Below are 22,552 nucleotides of genomic sequence, written 5' to 3' on the forward strand. Positions count from 1 at the left end.
GCAGGTCAGATGCTTAACTCCACATCTAAACGTGATGCTCAGTCTACTGAGGACAAGAAATTTAATGTGAAAAAATTGAAATTCGATGCATTGTACCAGGAGAGCAGTAGAGCCAAGCCCTTAAATATGAAATACATTATTACCTACCAAAGTTAAACAGTGTAGGGCTAATAATAATACATGCGTTAACAATTAACAATGTGATATTTACACAGTATTTATATAATTGTAACATGTCACAGCAAATAAAATTATTTTCTTTTCTTTACCATCTAGGACCACAGTCTCTGATACATGTAACCCTCATCAAAACTAGCAATAATCATGTATGCACAGTGGGAGGGTAACATGGTGGGAGCTAAACCTGTTTTGATCTTTGGACAAAACAATGGGTCCTCCTGGTATCTATGTAGGTAGAATAAGGACTACAGAGAGCTTGGGAGAAACCCATAGAGACACAAACATTTTTTACTACGTAGCACTAAGATATCACTGAAACAGCTTCATAGGTTTGACCTATGGTTTCTTTTGTTTGTGCCATCTCTAAAAGCAGCCAGCAGGAGATGTTTTAGTAGCAACAAAAGCTAACATGGTAGCAAAGCTACAACAATCTACCTCAATTCCCTAAACAGAGCCTGATTTACATCCTGAAATCTTAATTCAAGTTATATTCAATCACTTCATGGAGTAAAATGTTTCCGCTAGAAGGATGAAGAATGGGGTGTGTACACATTTTACTTACACATACAATGAACAGTCCCTTTAATATCTCAGACCTGTAAAACCACCACTCAGATTGTTATTATTTAGATGGCCTTTAGGCAAAGAGGTAATTTTGACAGGAGGAAGAATTAAAACTATTTTCTGGAACAATGTTAAAAACAGCCAGTCAAGACTTTTTGCAAGATACAACATCAAATTCGTTATTTTGAATGAACCTGGTGATTGTGTTGCTTATTAGACCAAGGTAAAATAATGCTCCATGCAGCATTTTAGTGGATTAAGGATTAAACCTGTAATTTTGCAGAGATGTATTTGCATATGTAGACTTTTAACTTCAAGGGAATTTTTTAAAAGTTTATTCAGCACTTTTAAATGACATAGAGCATCATAAGTCCTTAACGCCCACCATTAGACAAGTCACTGTCTTTAATGTATGCCATTAAACAAACAGCATTTGTTAACTATTATTGATAAAGCATTATCTGAAATAACCCAGGCTTTTGTTTTCCAAGTCTGTAAACTTAAGATACTCCTCCTGAAATCGTAAGTCTCTGCGAGATTCTTCACTGACACCAACAAATGTAGTATTATGGTCAACCCATGACAGCTCATACACCACTGTCTGACAGCTGGCTGATATATGCCCACTTTCCAATAACACCTGTTAATGGTTATGAGGAGGGACAAATGAAACTGAGCTTACCTATTGTGTTAGCTCTGGCTGAAGGACTAGCTAATGTTGCTGGCACGGAGGATTTTAGTGAACTGGCCCCACTGTTTATTCTCAGAGTTGGCATATGAGGAGAGGTGGGTGATGTGGGAGACTTGCCATCGGATGTCTTGGGTTTGGCTGAAAGGTTCAGAGGCTGGGCTACTTCATCCTACAACAAGCAGAAGAGAAAAGGATGTTATTAAAAAACTACTGTTGGCACAACATCGTCCAAGCAAAGACAGTTGTTTTCAGCTCATATGAACTTCTAAACCAGAAAGATTGTATGATATATATTAAGATTGAATGTGATACCATCTTGTCATTCCAGTTTGGAACTGAGATGACTGATAAACTGGAGAATTAGTGTGACATGATCAGAGAACATCCTCCATTTGCACTTTGTATGTAGGAATTGTCTCTGAAGAAATTATTCACATCAACAAAATATATCCTTCTATGATGAAAGTGAAGAGCACTCTTACAGTTATAGTTTATGTTATTTTATTTTAAACTTGATATGGATGAATTAAATAAGACCTGAAGAGCATTTTCACTTAAAAGTTCAACCACCACCACTCAAATTAGGCAAATGTGTTTGAGTGAATGGGTTTTTGGTTGGGGTTTTTTGTTTGTTTGTTTGATTTGTTTTGGTTTTTTCAACTTGTGCCTTCCTCTGAACGTCCCATGCTTAGAATTGCAAGCACAAAAATATCACAGGCAGTAAATACTCCTCTTCCACACAATGAAAGAGCAGGAAGAACCTGCCCTTTCTTTCCACAAAATTTGAAACAATAACCTGGAGTATTCTGTGTAAGCCTCTAGATTTTTTCATATTCTGTGGAGCTGGACTTCAAGATTTCAGGAATTATTATTATACAAAAATAGAAAAATTGGGTGACATTTTTTGCAGGGTAACTGGAATTATTCCTAAACCTGGCTTGATTACACAGAGTAACAGACAGTGCTATAAAACACATTAAAATTCTAAGTCGTGTATTTTTGTTTGACCAAAATAAAATACAGTAAGGGGGAAAAAAAGGGAAGGGAGAAAAAGCTTTTTAGCACAGGGGATATTTTAGAAGTGATTTTAACTGACTTTTAAATAACCAGAACTAATGGATATGTTATTAGATCCAACCATCACATATTAGCTTAACTTTCCTCTGACACTGTGACTTAAGAAAGCCATCCTTTAGCTACTGGAAGTGTTATATCACACAACTGGGTTTCGGCTCTAGGCACTGAAGAAGCTGATCCTCGTCTTACAACTTCATCTCCGTAAGTTGTAAGTATGTTCACTGTTAGAGAATTATTCCTGACTTACAGCAATGCAAAGCTGACTGGAATTAGACTCATAATGTTTGAGTATTTTACTGTTACCACTAAGGTATCTGTAACTACTATCATATAATACTGATTCTTTTCCACAGAGGGTGGTGTGCTGCCGTAAAGAAGGAATTTTATAGTTGTCTATCGCTTGTGGAAGTATGATGTAGATGTACATCTCCAAACACCGGACAATTCTGCAAAGCACTGTCATATAACTTTTCCATTACCCTAAAGCAGCAAGCTCTGAGCAAAGCACTTCTGTTATATTTGATTATTTCTACACTTTTGTAATAGCCATAGTTAAAAATAAATTAAAGCTTAGCCAACAAATGTATCAGGGACATTGTGGATAAAACTGTCATCCTTAAGTGGTATTTAAGCTGTCCCAGATGCAACTTGTGCATAAAATAAAAGGGGAAAAAATCCATGCCTAAAATTGACTTAGGAGACTATATTCTGTATTCTTAGAAGCGACTTAGGCACACAGAAGGCAGAGTTCTGTTGATCTTCTAGAAGACTTAAGCTTTGGGGTTAAAAATGTCACCCAGTTCAACCCGCATTTGACATTTTAAGAAGGTATTCGTTACTTTACGGAAATACAAATCCATCTGTATTAGAATAAAATAGATTAACCTACTAGCCAAGTGGAAGGGGACTTGCTCTGCTGTTCCACTGATTTCAATTAAAAAAAATAAAAATCCCACAACAGTGCAACTATAATGTTGTAAAATCAGTACTGAGATAGCTGCATAAAAGTGTAAGTACAAAGTAGCCAACGAACCAACCAAACACAGCGATCCTGTGCCAGACAAGGATCCGTGAAGAGCAAAGTCATCTATTTGGAAGACGATATCAGAAGCAATGCAAACCTGCCCACACACCTGTTTTAGTTCAATTCAAGAGGGGTTAGTTTCCATGTATATTCAATTTTTGACCTCTGTTGTAAGTCTCAACGAAAGGGGATGATTAGTTTCAGTTATGGTAGTAAAAGCTGCAGTGTGCTCTCTGGCCACTGGAAATCTGACCGAGAGCAGCACTTCAGTTCATACGGAGCAGCAACCAGTCCGTGATGGGAATGGCTCTCGCTCGCTGCAAAGTCAGCTTGGATCCCAACCTGCATACTCCTGCTGAACGGTTTTTTTCAGTCTTGTCCTTTTGACTCAATCCCTTGGCTATCCTGTCCCTATAAATTTTATTTCCTTCTCTTCTCTCACTCCTTCTCCCTTTCCTCAGTTCTTCTGTTCCCTTTTTTATGCTAGTGTGAAGGCAAGGTCCTGTGCAAGTCCACTATAGAACAGGGGGTTTGGTCTCATTTAATGCAAGATAGAAATGGAGGTGTTTTTTTCCATCGTAGGCACCCAGTAATGAAGCTGTCTGCACTGTAACTATTCTCGGTAGTAAGAATGCTCTTCTTCATTCAAGTCAGCACAGCCTTCTCTGGAGCCAAGAAGTATAAGGCCTTGTGGAAATAATAGAAGTCGACAGTTCCAGAGCTGATAAATGTCATCCCAAATTGCCCCTTCATTCACTTTCGTTGTGTGTTCAGGCTAATGGTAAATTAATCTGAGGTTACAGAAGCTTGGTTCTCATAACAAAGGATAAGTAAACAATTTTCAGCTATTGCATGTATTTACAAAATGATATTACTTCACTATTTGGTCTTCGTAACATTTTCACTTTTGTTATTTCAAAGAGCATTCTCAAATCCTCACTGGAAGTCAAATACATTAAAAATTCAGCCAGAGAGTTTAGAAATCCTATGTTGGATCATGAGTTGATAATAATTTAAGTCATTTCCTTTACCACAGCGGAACTACACTGATTTATTCCATGGGAGTCTAAAATGGGAGACAGGTAATAATATACAATTGTGTTAAGTGTGAAGATGACTGTTAGGACCTTCACTCCTATACTCAGTGAGCCATTTTAGTCTTTTTCCCGTCTGTAGACATAAATTCAAAATTCTCTAGTCTTCCAGTTTAAATCAAGAACTGTACTGTCTTCACTATTGATTTGCGCCTGCATAACCATGAGAAGAGTTAGGTGTTTGCCTACCTTTACCTTGATCTATAAAATCTCCCAGCTAACATTCTGCCACACTATAGCTTAGTAGGCTTCACTCTCAGTTATATCAAGGCTGTGTATAAGTGCAGCATGACAGCTAGGGCAAATAAGAGTAATAAAAACAAAAAAATAGATGTAGCATGTTCACTCCAGGTAGATGGTATCTTTCAACAGCCAGGAGATTTGATTTTATACAGAGGGATCACTGAAACTAGAACTACTCCCTGCACTTAGTTTTTATTACAGAAAGCTCAGTATTGATTGGTCCCTGCCTTTTTTTGACATGCAGTTATTCTAAGATCCCATTGATAAGGCTGGTTTTTTCAAGCCAGTATTTTTTAAAGAGCTAAACAAAGTCAAACATTTATTTATGTATCAGCCAAAACGATTAATGCTTAGACTAGAGGACGTTAAGACCCAAAAGGCTTGTAATAATATAAACACAGATGTGATGAAAGTAAAATATGATCTTGATTAAAGGTTATGAAATGTTTCCTTTAAAGTAGCGCATTTGTCTAACAAAATGAAACACACACAAAAAAAATAAATGTAGGGAATAAAGCATAAGCAAAAACACACGACGGAGGGCTAATAAAATGAAGTACCCACAGCAAGAGCAAGCATTGGTCAAGAGATTCCCATTCCCTGTATCACAGCAGTGTCACAACACTTGCTATTTTAGGAAGAGCTGATGGTTTGCTTCCCAGGATTGGAAGGCTGTCATTAACCAAAACTTTGGGGCTCGGGGAACTTTAAATCCTTGATTTGCTCTAGATTTTCTTCCTAGTTGATCTCTAGACATATGAAGGAAGAAGTAAGAACCCTTCACTTACACCACAATTTGAAGGGTAAACAAAATATTCAATATCTTGTAGCTTTACTCAAGCTGGATTTGTATAACTGTGAGATTTCATCATAAGCATCAGACATTGGAAATCCCTAAATACAAGTGCCTGAAAAGCAACATTTAAGCAGAAATACTGCTGGTAAGTTGAGCGTGCATCACATTTCTTTTATCAGATTTGTACAGTCCTTTGAAAAGGTAAAATGCTAGGTAAACACAAAGTGCTTGTTAAGACGGGAGGAAAAAATCAAGAGGGAGAAAAGGAAAGGATTTGGTCACAGTCATAGAGTAACGCAGCAGCACAGTTTCAGACAGACCCAGGAATTCTGACTCGCACTCACCAATGTTGCAAACAGTTGGCTGAAATGGTGTCTTTTCTAAACCTTTCACATGCTGCCTCTATTTACTTCCTCTTGAGATAAAAGGTTAATTTATCTCTATGGAAAACAGATATGGAAAAAGAAGGGAATAGAATCTGATTTTGAGAATCTCTCTAAACCTTTTATTAAAAATGGCACTATTTCAACACCAAGAGCTGGATAGAAGACTGATAGCTCAGATGAATGAGCCAGACTCAGGGAAAGAAAAAAAAAGAGGGTGAGGTCGAAGAACCCAGATGATTCATTTGTATTTAAAAATCTCACTTCTTTTCACATGTTTTAAAGATTAGTATACTATTAAAATACAGTTACTGAATTACTGTACTGTCATTTAAATCCAAGTGCTGTATCCCACTGTGGCACACACTGAAGGTCCAGGTTCCATGGTTTATTAGAAAATCATGAACTACTCCTTGTATCATCTGACTGGCAATACAAATGTGCTTAAATGACCTGGCATAAGCACAGCCTAGCATGCTCTACTAAAGAGGCTTTTCATGACCTCTGGGAACACATTCGACACATCCTGCTGCCTATTTAAATGACCTTGACAGTACAAATTACAGCCAAATGAGTTAGAAATAAGAAGCCGGAGAGGGGGTTTCTAAAAGAATGCCTCTGCCACCTCACCAGAAACAAAGCCTCATTCCCCCACCCTGTTTCCGTTTTGTGGAGACCTTCATTTCAACAGAAATGCAAAATACGGAACACTTACTGGCATGTCTGGGGCAGAAGACAGTGATGTTATTGTTGCCCACTGAACAATGCAGCCAGTCAATGACTTATCCGTTCAGTCTCGTGCTCATCCAGAAACATCTAACCAATGTATGTCAGAAACCAAGGTGCAACAGCATATACGCAAAGAAAATCCTTCAGCATCACTGTCCCTCAAGACTACAGTTGTCCACACACTCACACAGATACTGGCAGCTTCCCTCTCTCCTTCCTCTGAAGCCACTCATCGTGAAATTATCAGTAGTGATAATAAGAAGCCGAGAGGTAAAGGCAGTTGTGAAACATGTTGTATAAATGAATCATGCTGCTGATATTATCCTCGCTGATGAAATAATTGTATTAAATTAAGCAGGGATGTTCACATGACAGGATGGGTGAATTAGATAATGCTCATCTGCAGCTGTACCTCCTCCTGCCACATTCTCAAGTTTTGATTAAGAATAATGTGTCCCTTCCTGCAAAGGTGGAAATTTCTCTAACTACACAGAAAAAGAGATGGAAACATATAAATAGGCATCTTGGTTATGATGTTATAATAAACACAATAAAATTATTCTTCACGTTTAGACAAGTCACTTTATCCTACTCTTGCCCATGAGTTTCAGTGCCAAAAGCAGTAGGTACAACTAGACTCTTGTCAGAAAGGAAAAGAAAAGGTACCGAAGACAAGACAGAGGGCAAATATTAGGAAGAACCATCTTTCTTTCTGATCCTGCAAAGTGCACAGACTTTTCCTTCTGTGATAGCTGCAGAAACATCTCAGCCTGGATTTCTATCTATACCTAGAGAAGATTTTTTTATGGTGTTGCTTTGCTGAGTATCTTTTCCTGAATGCATTGCTCTCAGAAGGTAGACACTTTCTGGACTTGCATGTTACCCAACCGAAGTTTGTATTTCCAGTCTACTTGGTAGTGCCCAAATACTCTTACTCATGAGACTCAAAATGAAGCGGGGAACCGAGCTGCCTTATACTTGTGACAAATACTCTTTTTGTTCTCACATCTGCTTTTTTTAGGGGACTACTCAAGGAATAAATTACTCCCAAATGCTGATTTATACACTGCATTATACACTATAATACACTGGGAGTATTCTTGCACAGTCTCCATTCCTGTTCATGGGGAACAGCGCTGCAGGAACAAACCAACTTAATCTGTTTCGTAGTACCAGGGACAGACAGGATTTTTGCCCAGTCCTTTTTTAGAAGACTAGGGGCACTCGGTGAGGATATTCTCTGGGGACTTTGTCCTCTCTGAAAGATCCCTAATATCTTCCCCTCTCATTTTTCTTTACAGGAAGCCTAGCTGCCAGGAAAGAAGTCTGCAGTTACAAAGACTAATTTGCTGCCCTGGAAACCCCAAGCTTTGATTTTGTCTAGTCCACATGTTGTCACAGTAAAATAAGAGAGCTGTCGGGTGGTTTTCTCTTTGTATTTAGCACTGTTGTTTCCTGAAGTTGCACACATGACTCACAAACAGATATAGAAAGAATGAAAGAGGAGCATGCAAAATGACCTGCCTATAAACATGGAAGGCCCTAGAACTCGATGCCTTCCCCTCCTCCCTACAACCTTTTTATCCAATGCACAGTGCTTATCCTGTAAGTATTGCTCTGTTCTGTGAGCCACAGAATACAGATGCTGAAATAACAGAGGACCAAATGTCAAACAAGTCTAGGATCACTTTAGTCCTTCAGCTAGCTCAGACATGGAAGAGTGCGGGCTGTTCCACCTGCAGGGCAGTCTAAAAGCAGTGTCTGTGGAGAGAGCCATGTAACTCCTCCCCAAAGTCTACATCCAACAATGACCTGGGGCTAAGGCCTTAATTTTGTTTAGCAACTGGTCAGAACTCTGCACACAGAACCCTGAAAGTAACTCTTTACAAGTCTTCAGGAAAGACAAGTGCTGCAGTGGGACCTAGCGCTTTGGGGTCTCATGGAGTTCAGGGCAGGCTGTTTGGCCAACAGAATACACCAGGACATGCAGCTTAGCAAAATGAGCAGAATAGTATATGTTTACTCAAAATTCATTCATTTAGTTTCTAAAACCCTCAGAGAAGCATCCTCCAAACCATACTTGCAGCTTCTGGCTGGCTTTGGACTGCCAAAACGCCCACCATCCTTGTGAAGTCTCCTGGTAAGCTTCACAGACAAATAGCACAATGTGTTTGACGGGAACGGCTGGTATGAGATTTCTAGGCTATTTTTGCTTGATCATGAGTTTTCAGTCACATCAACCTCTAGGGAAATCTGATGACTTATGGATGCTTATCCCAACTCAGATCCAAACTTCAAACATTCATTTTCATCCATACAAAAGTAAATTACTTACTCTTATTGCCATTATTCTGCTGTTGGCGCATTTGCTCTTCTCTCAGACTGAAATAAGCAGAAGTGAGAGTTCCCCATCACACTGCTTAGGACCCAGTATGTGGATTTTCAGTGAAGCAAAATGGCAGGAATGAAGAGCTTTTAGCATTTGCTTGCACCTCATAATGAAAAAGCTCCTTCTCATTCTGCGTCTCTGAGTATGTGAAAATTTAACTCAGTAGCCCCATTTACAAAAAAACCCTTCAGCGAAGCTTGTTCTAAGCAAATCCTGCCAGGTTTGGCCTGAAATGAGAAGGGTCTTTGTTGCGTAAAGATACAACATGAGCCAGCACAGAGTGACTGGACACTTGGGATTCTGCTGGTCCATACTTCGTGCTAAACTTGGGTCCTGTTGTTAGCTTTTTGTTTCTAATAATTATTGTTCAGCTGTATTTCTCACATCACTGCTGTACCTATTTATTTGGTATAATGCTATTAATGAAGCGCTTCTCTAAGAAGGCTCAAGCCTGCTGCTAAGCAGGAAGAATGACTTAGGCACAGGTCAGCAGGGATTGACACAGATACTGCAAATCTTCAGAGGAAGACAACAACTGATTTTTCAAGCTTTTAACCATGCAAATCGCTCTACAAGAGGTAAAAATCATTAGAGAGGATCACAAAATTGTGGGGGCCAGGAGGGGAAAGGATTCTTCCTAGAAAGAATGCTTCTTCCAAACTGCCCCCACTGAACTACATGGCAAGGAGTAAAGTGCAAGAGGGAAAAAAAATTACTTCTCCAGTGTACCACAGGTATATTAATTCATTAAAGCTCATAACTACTCTGACAGCTTTTGTCTTATTTTACAAATGGGAAGAATAAGACACAAAATGGCTAAATGATTTGCCTAATCTCACACAGTGAGTAAACAGCCGAGTCATAAGGAAGAGCAGAGCAATTGCCACTCTTATTTGGACCAATGTTTTGGGGGTTTTTGGTAGTGTACTGAACCTCCCCAAATGTCCAACTTCTTCAAAAGAAGTTGCGAGAAAAAGTAGATAGGTGTCAGACAGTTTGATCTGTGGCATGTATTCCTGAATTTGTGCTGGGCAGAAACTGGAGTGGCCTGTGCCCTGAATCATGATGCCTTGTAGCTTGAGTCTTGGTTAGATGATTTTTTAAAATACATAATTCTGACTCCAACATAAACCAGGAATCTACACATGTGGTGTCGTGTCCTTAATAATGCACTCTCCCACCTATAACAAGGATGTTTAAAAAACAGAAATAGATATCAGACTGGATTTTGTTTGCTGCCTAAATTGAACTTGGAGTCACCACCTTCCAACGAATAATCCCCAGTAAATGTTAAGCAGAATGAACAGCAATGAAAACAACAAAACCTGAAAGGATGCGGAAGGACTTGGAAGGAAATAAAACAAGGACCTGCAAAGCCAAACAGCATTACAAACTGGTACATTTTAAATGAACAACAAGAAAACAGAAGCCACACTGATCAAAGCCTCCCACCTCCTCTCTGTGGTGGATGACACCTTCGCTGGGAGCACACCACCACCTCTAACCCCACACCTGCAAAAGGAATTAATTTCAAAAAGAATACAGACCAAAGCGTACCGTATCAAAACAAATTAGCAACAGACCCCTCCTCCTGCTGTGGTCAGGCAGGAGAAGCAAAGATGCTGCCGAGATTCTAAGATTCAGGGGGAAAAAAAGACAAAACAAAACGAAAAAAAAAAACAAAAACCAACCCTGTTGAAAACTTTAGAAGAAACAAGTCAAAAGAGCTTGAAAGAAAAGAGATTTCAAACAGCTTGGACAACTGGCAGTGGGATAAGAAATTTCTTTTAAAAAACCACCTGTGCCTTCTCTGACTTTGGATACCTCTATGTAGTCTAGGTAGATTTTTCACTAAGAGAGGCAGCAACGTATGCAGCGCTACAAGTAAGTCGTGAAAAGATAACATGCACTGGTTTTATTTATAGATACTTACAACTGTAAGAAAAATGTCAAAATATGTTTTGTAACTGTAGATATGACCTGCTTGACAATTTGTTATTCCAACTAATAGCTTTTCAAAGGGAAACTATCAACACAAAACTCAGTCGTCTTTAATGCTTGCGTGCTATTAACATCCCGGATCACTAAAATCAAAATGATTTTTAACTCTGTCTTGCTGGATATCTTTTCATGACACCTCCTTTTAGCAGTTAGATGAAATCTAATCAGCAGTTCCAGAAACCGGAGGGAGCTGAACGTACTGTAGGGAATGCTCAAAACAAACACATGCTCCACCATTGAGTACTGCACTCATAGAAGAAGAAAATGTTTAATATTTATACCCCATCCATAATCACATACGTGGGGTTAACTGCAGGAGAGTGCACCTGTTGGGAAGGGTTGTTCCTTTTCCTATGCCACAGTCATACCTTTTTTTTTTATTGCCAATTCCTTGGGTCATGCCAAAGAGGCTGGGGTTCAGTTCCTTTCTCTGGGAACTTGAATGAGCCACTTTTTATCTAAATCTTCTGCACACTGTCACTGACATCTTTGTGAAGTTATGATGAAATATTACCAAATATAAATTTTAGTGTCTTGCACAAGTGCCAATGACTACAGAAAGTAAAGAGCCCCCCTCCTTTGTCTCAATTCTCTACTTAGAAAAATTGGAGAAAATACATTCTTTCATCTATGAAAAGGGTTTCTTCTATGCAAACTGGGCATACATCATATATACGTTTATCTAACTGCATGGGGACTCCACCATTTACAACCTTTTAAGATTAGTAAGTATTATTGATATTATATAATTATCCTAATAAACGTATTAATCAATCATAACAATCACAACTAAAATCGAAATATATTGTGGTTTCTTTTTTTATTTGCTGCTGTCAGTACTGAATGCAGATTACAAGAAGTGTTGAAGAAGTATTCAGCCCCCCTTGGTGAATAGACTTCAGATCCTATTCCTGATTCACACCAGCAAAAATGAAATCACCATCAGGACCGGTATCGGGGCCAAATTGCTGGCAGGCACAATGAACCACTAATTGCTAGATTCATTAGTAAGACTCATAGTTTGTCCCCATGAGATGCTGAACGCTTTCAGCTCCTTTTAAAACCTAGCATCTTAGAAATTAAAATTAACAACTGCAAACCAGTATTTCTGTTATACTGTAGAAACTCAGCATGAATTCGAAGTCAGATCACAAGAATGCCAAAAATCTATTATGTAAAATTAGGCAGATTTTTATCCACCGTTTTCCTGTTAATTCTGTAGAACATGCATGCATCCATACACAATAGATACTCCATGCTGTTCCTCAAGCCTAAACAATTGGTTAAAATAGTTTTTGTAAAGCTGAAAGAAGACAACTGCCTTAAAAATACCCTTCAAATGGCCCCAGCATCACACTGTTAAGATTGGCCTATTCTTTTCAGACATAAAACAAATGTCTATTTAAGAACACATCCAAATGCATTTCCATCACTCAGCCCGAACACATTCACCTCCCAGAAGCTAACACTGTAAGAGATGGAAAGGGAGAGGGGGAGAGAAAGGAGACCTTTAGTCCACCTACTGGCTTCACTAAAGGCAATGAATCCAGCCCTAGCTCATTTCAAGTAGGTTCAGTTGTGTCAAAGGTTACCCACAAGCTATTTCTTGATGATTTATAGTTGATGTCTACAGATCTCCTTTTATTTTAATGATGACTTCAATACAGACGTTAAGACATTCTTTGTCTTTACAGAAGTATATGAGAGGCAAGTTGACATCTTAAAAAAATATTCCAAGAGGCTGATTCGCTCTTTTTGAACAGGGCCAGCTCTGGGCAGTTTTTACATCTTATCCAGAAGAAAAAAAAGGGAAGAAAAAAAGCCCCCTTCATCCTTTTCTCCCGTACTAAAGCTGCTATGTTTTTGTGACTTACTCTGGGCACAAATCCTAGAGCACTGACTCAATGTGTATGTCACCAGTTAATTACAATCAAGACAAGACACTAGGATACTTGGTAAGCATAAGATAATTTTATCGCTTCACCAGTAATAACATGTATTTATATAGCATTATTTTGCTCTGTTTGAGCCCAGAGCCATTTACAAAGTGAGTCCCAAATGATACTATCATGGGAATCTTTCCACCCAGCACTGAACTGTAATCATCTGGGGATGTAGAACAACAGCGCAGGAAAAGCAGTAGCAAGACATACTGCACCCATTTGAAATTTAAGATGTCATGCCAGTAAAACCCCTGAGAGTTGTCCAAATGTGAGATTATTCTTAGCCTCAAAATTAGACTGTGTGTGTGCATGTGTGTGAGTGTGCACATGAGGTCTGTATGCATGTATGCACAGTTGGCAATCTTCATTTCTATACACATTTTGAGTGCATTGGCCAGTCTCCATCAGGTTTGATGAAGCCGTCAGAGGTCCCACGTCATGTGCATAGAGCGACTATGGGGTAGGGGAGGGGAATGCTCTAAGCCTCTCCCCTCAGAAGACTCCAGTGCTTTAACAGACACCAGGGGATCCCACTGAGAGAGGTATTCTAGATTTCCAGCGAGAGTCCAAATATTGTTAAGACTAAATATTGTTAAGACTTCACAAATGAAACTAGGCTTCACCATGTCTGGCACTCTTGGAGCATCTTGCTCATTTAAAATGAAAGTAGAAGAGAGTATCTATTCAGCTTGTTCTGCTCTGCAGGCCTCCCAATAGTTGTGCCATTTTTCTTGCTTAGGCTAGCCAAAATGATGTGGCTGTTGTCCTACTCTCCCACTAGCCCAAATAAACTTTAGTTGTTTGTACAGTAGTGAATCTCCCGGGTATTACACCATATCATTCTGCCTATAAGCTGCAGTTCACTGGGAGGACGCATTTTGTGTAGAGAAATTAATATTTCAAAGGCTGTGAAATTGCAAACTGTAAATCCAGACATGAAATGTAGTGAGCAAACAGACATGTGACACTAATTTAACTTCTGATATCATGAATGAAATGCTACTTGACATGCATTTCTCAGCCAAATGTATGTGTTGAATTTCTCTGACCCCAAATTAGGTCTGTGCCTTTTATAGAGAACACTGAAAGCACGGGCTATCCGCACATTTATGATGAGTAATAAGCAAACGGAAATGAGTGAATTAATCCCTATTTTTTAATTGCAGACTTTATTTTCAGTGGACATCAGAAACTAGAATAGGAGTACCCAGAAAGGGAAAGAAGGTAATTCCATAGAAGACTAAGTATATTTGAAGTAGGTACAAAAGGAGGGCATTCTGATCTGCAAGCAAAGCAGAAAAAACAACGGAGTTTAGACTAGGAGGAGTCCACATTTACTGAGGCAACCAACAGCTAAATTCAAAATATATTAACTTACAGCTGTAACCTGAAGTCTATACAGCTCTTAGCATGGCTAAAGATAAAAATAATCACTGACCTGGAATGACTGCAGTCCTGAGACAGCTACCTTTGGAAAGAATGAATTCACAGGAACCCAACAAAACAAAAACACTCTCCAGAATTGTTACATACATATGTTTTCTTCCAAACTGTACACTGAATTAAAGCTGCTTTCAGTAATTCTGTCACTACATTACTCCCTTTTCCGGCATACTGCTTTATAGTTTTCTCTGGAGCATTTTGGAGACAAATAAAAGTACCCCTGAAATTCAACTTTAAGAAGCTTTTTGTGCGAGTTTACCCATGGATATGTCATGTTGGGTTCTGTTTGTCACTATATAATTCCTGTTGTGTTCTGTTAGCTCGAAATCATGTAACACGATGTGGCTGATTCATGACGTGACATGCCACTGCCTGGCATGTCAGCTGGAAAGCCTGTACGAACCCATGCGCTACATCCCCATACACACTTAGCTCTTTGAAATGGCCCCTTATTTTAGATCTACTAGCAGGTGCTGGCACATCCACTCAAAAAAGTTTAAGAAGCACTAATAACTTACGATACTCAAAGTTATATTCTTTCCGTAACACCATGATTGGAAACTGAAAAGCCTCTCTTCAGTGTTCCCACTAGAGACAAGGTCTTCCCCTCATGCACTCCGTGTGTCAAGATACTGAGCAATCTTTTATCAAAGACTTTTTTCTTAATATTTTTTTCTTCCCCCCAGAGATACCAGTCATGGCATTAGCTTATCTTGCCTTTAAAAGCAGAAAGGAAAAATGTAGCAACTGAAATGAAACAAACAGAAACCAAACTCATTCAGTAGTACCAGAAGTACACATCTGAAGTCGTAGTCTGGCAGCTTTAGTGGGTAAAGGCACATGATCAAGATCAAAATTTTAAACCGGTTTAATATAATAAATCCTGTCAAATTGCATCAAAAACCAAAATGGTTTGTTACATCAACTTCCCTGCCTCTGATGTTCTTTGGATGCTCTCGAATATTCTCTCTGGATATTACTGAAGCACTTTTGCTAGGAGATACTATAGTAAAAAGTCTAATTCTCTTGAGAAATATTTATGCCTTAGCAGAATTGCCGACACGAAATCTTCTATGATTTGAGACTGAAAATTAATCCCACTTGATTAAAATAGTAACTCATAGATTCCTTTTGCTAGCTGCTTTCTAAGCCTTTGAGATATTATTTATCGCAATCTGTAAGTAAGTTTTGGCCATGACAGCCTGAAGCTTTTTGTTTAAATGAGATTCTCACATATACACATGACTCCAGGAGCTGGGACTTTAAGGAAGCTATCCATTATAAAATCACAAGATGTAGCCACACAGCTTTGAAAAATGTGTGTACTCCAAAGTGACGATTTCCACATAATTTCTCTGAAACCCTCTTTTGCACCAGTTCATTTTACACTAAACAGGTCAAACTGCATTCTGTACAACAAATGTGCAGTTCTGAGAAGCTTCAGTGAAATATTTGCCAAGCACTTCATATAATTCTAGAGTTAATACTAACTTGTGAGAAACTGCCTCTTTGAATTTGAAAATAAAATAGATTTAGCCATTCTATGGCTAAATGTTGCTTCTCTTCAGGTATCCACAGCTACCAGGGATTACAGATTAAAATATTTCAGATTAAAAAAAATTTAGTGCTTCCTTGTTAAATGATAAAAGCTGTGGGGACAGGAATACTTACTGCAAAATATATTTCTCTGATGCTTAGTTTGAATTGCATTCTGCCTGAATGTGTCAAGAGCAAGCTAATTTCAAATCTAGCATGTAACGTGGAAGTAAACCACCCTTCTGCAGACAAAGCAAACAGTTTCTGGAAGCTGCTAGACTGATCACATTTGAATTTGATTCAATCACCTCAGAGATTTACTTTCTGTATTGAAAAGAAGTTCTACATTTGGTAAAAGATGGCTACACTGCCGTCCAGCAGACAGGCCTGCCAATGCAACCTATGCACTTTATTTTTGATTATTAATACACACCAGAAAAGACCCAAACACTTAAGATGAAGCTACAAAAGGGAAGATTTAATTCCTGAAGTGAAGTACCTGGCCCCCTTCTAGAAGGATCTGGTAGAATCAGAGTCCTTTGCTCCATTTCAAGTTGTCTCCTAATCCATTAAATAGGTGCATTGCTACAGCACTATTATTGATTTAGAGAGTCTAACAGCTCAGAGTCTAAAAAATAAGTTTCTGGAATAAAGGATAACTTTATAGGAATTTCCTATTATGAAGGAAAACAGAAATTAATTTGGTATTGGCATAACTGGCTGGCTTGTTATCTATATTTAACTTAGAGCTAATATTGGTCCTTCATCTTCGCATCTGTGATACTTTGCAGCCCCAAGTGAAGAACGCTATGTCCCAAGTCGAACACATACTTGTCCTCATGGTTGGTTCCCCTTCCTCAGCAGAAAGACCCTCTCCTAAATATTTTCCAACTCTTCCCACAGAACAAGCCCACCCAAACATGAGGATGATCAACAAAAAACACCGCAACCAGAAAAATCTAATTTTTCTCTGTTTCATTATGCAGCTCCAGATTCCACGCTCTCCTAAAGCCATTTTATTGCTATTCTTAGGATTGTGTGGACAACATCTGATCAACAGCTATCTTAGTGGCATTAAAAAACCTTCACTTTGTGACACTCTTTTCTTGTTTGGGACTCTTCCCGACTCTTCTTGCAAATTGCTGCTCTTTCTCATTCAAGCTCTTTGCTCCAAGTGACACTAGATGGGCAGTTCTGTCAAAAAGCTTCTCTAGACGTCGATGCTTAGGTATTTCTAAGTAATGGAGTAAGACGCAGAGCAGAAACAAAACGTCAGGTCCCAGCACTCCTGAACACTGAGGAATTCTGTAACTGATCCTGGCTACAGTAGCTGCCTTCTGAAAGTAATAGTGCCTGGTGTAGTATCTTGGTCTTCTGTATGAAGCCAATGTTGTGGATCATTTAACCAAAAAGAAAGACAAACTACTACCTACTGCCTGCCCCATCAACTTTGCCACTTAGGAAGAAGTGGGTGTTGTGTTTATTCATACCAGGTAAGGAAGGCACTAGCGGCAAGGAACAGCAGTGAGCTAGCAAGAAGCACACACTGCACGTTTGCCATTACCGCTTCGCTTTACACCTCTGTTGTTCCCTGTCCGATTTCTGAAGACCTCTCTTTCAGAAATGCAGCGGTCTTGCTTAATTTGCGTATCTCGCTTTTGTTTTGTGATCACAGATTTCAGAGGGCCTTTTCCTCCCTTTTTCTTCCTGTGATGTTTTCTTCTTGTTATGTTTTCTTCTGAGTTTTCATATAAAAAGTGCCGACTGAGCCTGACAAGGGCTGACTGGCTGGCAACTCTGCTTGAGAGACAGGCTCCTGCCAGAGACACATGGTATCAGGAAACAAGAGCTGTGGAGACTTCATCTGAAAAAGCATCCTAGGAGCCCCTCCATGTATTGAATTTATTTTTAGGAAAGTAGGGAGGGTTGGGAAGCAGGCAAAATGCTGTGCAAGTCCCTACTGCTGCTGCTTTTTAGATACTGCTATTAATGTTTTTATTGTTTGGAACACATGCACTATTTTAGAAAAGCATCTTAAGAAGTTCCATTAATACACAGCACTTCACTGTGTGCCAGGAAATGGTTTAGAAAGTCATTGTTTATATGCTTGGATGTCATGTATAGGAAAAAAAGCAAGGATGAGGAAAATAGTTTCAAAGATTCTGTCACCAACTCCACATTTTGCTATCTGGGATTAAAAACATGGGCAGCAAAGGAAAAAGGCTTCCAGGTAAAGAGATAATTAGCCACAAGGTCTCCATTAAGAATAGACAGGGATACTAAAGAAGTAGCATAGCACCAAGTAGCACAGCACAGATAAGGCAGATGAGGTCTCAGCTTACAGCTCCCTATACATCACTGCATCCATACTATAAACTTTTCCTTAATTATCTTACAGCTATTTCTAACCTGTTTGATGCACTGACAAGGGGATTGGGAAATGCAAGCACTGAAAAATGTTTTGAATTTCCTGATTTATAATATCCTAGTACTAACTGTTATTCCAGTACTGACAAGTTTAACAAATTAATTTACAAGGATTCTTTTAATCAGTGGCATATAAAGAATTGTGTCCAGCCCAGAAATTCTCAAAAATAAAAGAGCCTTGCAAATCTTGGAGATAAACCTTCTGTAAACAAAGCCTCAGACATTCTAGCAGGGATGGTGCGTCTTACATCACTTTAATGAGAGCTCTTGTTCTTCACTCTAAAATACCTCAGTACTGTCTTTAATGAAAATAAGGATGCCTTAATTTCCTGCTGCTTGGACAGGCATTCAGCAGCTGCTGAGCTCTTCGACCAATAAAGAGGACAGTAATTGTCATTAGTATATTAGGCCTAACAGCTGCAATGGGTTGGTTTCAGACAGGTTCCTCTTCTCTGCTCTTCAGGGAAAAGAACTTGGCCCCATCTAACACAAGCAGTCACGCCCTTTCATCACCTGTACACAGCCATGATCAGTCTTCTTTATCACACAGCCGTCCTCTTTATAGCTGAAGTACTTCACAGTGCTGTGCAGAACAATTAGTTCATGTTTCCAAAAATACTTCCTATCATTAAAAGAAGTGTTATGAAGAGGAAACACCAATATCCTTCTGCATTTGAATAGCAATGCATCATCCCTAGAGCTGAAATAAAATACTTTCCTTTACTGAGTACAAGGAATCTGTATGTCTACTTATCAGCTAGGCTTCTGCGATAGTCATAGCTTGATGTGGCAAGCAAGCTGATGCAGCTTTGTACATAATGGAGCTTAATGTTTTCCCCAAGATCTCCCCAGGATAAATTTTCACATTCTGTGCTATCATACAGAAGAGGGAAATGAGGGAAAGGGAGACAAATATACCCAAGTTAACAGGGCTGCTTAGGGTAGTCACCTAAAATGAAGTTCAAGTCAACAATTTGCCCGAAGTAGAATCAGAAATATCATCTAGTTGAGTGTTCTTATTATGAGGCCATTTTTAGGGCCTTTTTCTTTCTCCTTCCCTTCAGATGTTTTTCCTTTTTTTTTTCATCATATTTTTATCCTGAGTCAAGAAAGCTTTCCTACTGAAACTGGGAAGTATAATCCCATCATCATTTTTTACTGGGACAGGAAAATCCCCAACCAGCTCCCCATAGTAAATAGTTTACTTATTTTTCCTAAAAACATAGCCTGTGGTGTGTCTGAATTAAAACACCCATTACCAAAGACTCTTATTCTTTATTGCGTCCCTGGTAACAGACGTATTTGGCAAGAAAGTCAACAGTGACTCAGTTGTAGTTTCATACCCAGGCTTACCTTGCCTGGGTAAGAATGGAGCAAGCACACTGTTGGTCCCTTTCTACCCTTTGTATACTATAAACAGGATGCAAGACACAGCTGGTGCATGTGGCAGCAACTGTAGCATTATCTGCAGATATTCCTCAAAAATGGAAGAAGTTCCCCTGGAGGGCGTCTGGCCATTTTAAGGTCAATCTGTGCTGTGGTAGAGAGGCAAGCTCTAAGTCTTTCAAAGGTGATTCTATTGCTGACTATAGGCAACATGAAAAATTTTCAGTATTTACTTCGGTGATCAGAGGATGAGATAATGTGAAAATAAAGTACCATCTTCGGTTAAGGATTCACACTGATATTTGTCTGGATATTGCAGTTGAGGAGAATCTGATTGTGTATATCCAACTGCTTAGTGCTGTTTCTGGCTTGTCTGAAACACATTTCCTTTCCCTGTCACAACTCCCAGGTGCTACTGCTGAGCAAATAGTAACATCGCTGCCAGAAGTATTTGAAAAGAACAAAAAAATTGATTTGGACAATCTGTGTGCTGTTGCCATTGATGGAGACACAACTGTGAGTAGGGTTAGGACTGAGGTCATAACAAGGTTAAAAGAAAAGTGCCCAGGAATTCTCCCCTGTCACATTTCACACTGAATTGCTCCTGTTTTTCAGCAGATGCTACAGACAATGCACTGTGCTCCATTAAATACGGGGAATCATTTAGCTACATTTACAAGCTACATTGAAAAGTCACTCCAGAATCACTGTACTTGAAAGGCTACATGGAAAGGGCTAGGATATTGCATCACGCAGGCACTAGATGCTATATTTATATGTGCAACATAAAAAGCAAGGAACAAAGGCAGGAATGAACAGGGCTCTGGCTGTTTACAAGGGAGGGTGATGTTGCTGTCCTTATTCAAGAGTATAACGCACGTCATCCGAAGTCAGTGAAGACTGTAGCTATCAGGTGAGAATCCTGGTACCATGGCAAAGGTCACTGCTCAGATAAATATATTCTCAGTAACATTGCTTTTTTCAGTCCCCTGCATGGCCCTGTACAAGCAAGAGGCTTGAAGTTAATCACAAGATGGACTGGTAGGTTCTTCTGCCTAGTCCTTATCTGCACCTGTGCCTGTTCTCTCCTACTCACCTGGGAGCGTGTAACCACCTTGTACACCCAACAGAGCAGCATGCAAGCATTTACACGATCAAAGGCAGAATGTGCTTAAGACAGACTTTGGAAATCCAGCACAATTTGGCAAACTTCAAAGATAGTTGCCTTTCAAATGGGTTGTGGAGGAGGCCTTGGTAAATTTGAATGGTATGATTAGCATACCGGCTGTTTTTAAAACTGCTCAAGAAGAAGCTGTGTTAAAATCCATTTCCGCAAGACACATGCGTTTTCTTTTGGACAGGCTCCATTAGCTCTGTTTCTTAAATCAATTTTTCTGGCACAGATTTCTTCTTGGAAGAATGTACGACACCAGCTCAGTTTCCTAACCAAAACTTGACAGAATGTGTGCAGCACAGCATAATGGCATCTCTACTTCATGGCTTCCTAAAAGTTACAGTACAGAAACCTAGGAAGTGAATTTGACTATTCCAGGTCACATCTGTTGAAAAGCGAGCGAGACAACAGAAGATGCCAGGGTAGGCTGCCCAGCACAGTGTTCAAACACAGGTGAGGGCCACTGATAAAAGGTTTGCCAAAACGGGAGTTGCCAAGGTCTTAGAGGAGTTTCAGGGATACGTTCAAGTCTTACTAGATTTAAAGGATGATCCTTGGCAAACTCCCCCTGATGCTTCTCAGCACTTCTACAGCCAACAGTTGTTCCATCTGCTGCTGAGGCCGACTTTGAAGAATCCTTGCAAAGAGCAGCACACTAACTCTAACACTATACAAGAGGGAAAAAGACACAGCTTTTCAGAAGTGACCTAGATGTTTGCCAGTAGCTTGACACACTCTCAGGTAAGGCTGTCTCCTTGTCTCCAAACACTTGAGTGTATTACCAAAGCTGCGCCAGTGTAAACTGTGGGCTGAAAATAGAGATTCAGCAAACAGCATCTATTGAAAGCTTGTCTAAGGCATTAACTGTTCATCTGTAGAGGTCTGACGTACAGTAACAGGGGGAAAGACCACCACAAACTAACTTCAAGAACCAACTTGCTGCTGGCAATTAAAAAAAAAAAAAGTATTTTAAAATGGCTGTGAAACTCAGACAGATACTCCCTGGCAACAGCTTAAAAAAATTAAATTAAAAAAAAATAATCACCAAACACAACCAACTTTTGGAGCTGTTCAACAGAAACAAGCTTTGAAAAAGCAGAGGAAGGTCCACACAGACACAAACTAAGGCATTTAGTTTCAACACATACGCTTCAGTTTCTGCCACTGTGACAGATTTGCCAGCGTGTTTTCCGAGCCAGGCCACTGCACTATTGTATAAGCTTTATTCTAATTACTGTAGGCTCTATAAAGGTTTCTTTATCATTTAGTATTATAAATAATTGTGCTTCCAGGCTGGAGTTCAAAGCTCAGTATAGCATTCGCACAACACCACAGGCAGGTCAGGTGACCTTTCTCCAATTCTCCTCTCTCTGGTGCTGAGGACAGACAAAGTGATATGTCTGTCATACGCCATTACCATTAGAACAGAATCTTGTTCTTTTATTACAACTGAACTCTGCCGGATTTCTCAG

General features: G+C 39.4%; 1 protein-coding gene across 1 annotated transcript in view; it reads right to left on the minus strand.

The window, feature by feature from the left end:
• LOC104626018 (transcription factor SOX-5-like) overlaps positions 1–22,552 on the minus strand; it is a gene marked incomplete at its 5' end in the record, with an annotated part of 101,096 nt that overhangs the window by 31,613 nt on the left and 46,931 nt on the right. Inside the window, 1 exon segment of the mRNA XM_010293827.1 lies at positions 1,427–1,604. Coding sequence (XP_010292129.1) covers positions 1,427–1,604 — 178 coding nt within the window.

This window comes from Phaethon lepturus, unplaced genomic scaffold (genome assembly GCF_000687285.1).
Source record: "Phaethon lepturus isolate BGI_N335 unplaced genomic scaffold, ASM68728v1 scaffold1189, whole genome shotgun sequence".
Lineage (NCBI taxonomy): Eukaryota > Metazoa > Chordata > Aves > Phaethontiformes > Phaethontidae > Phaethon > Phaethon lepturus.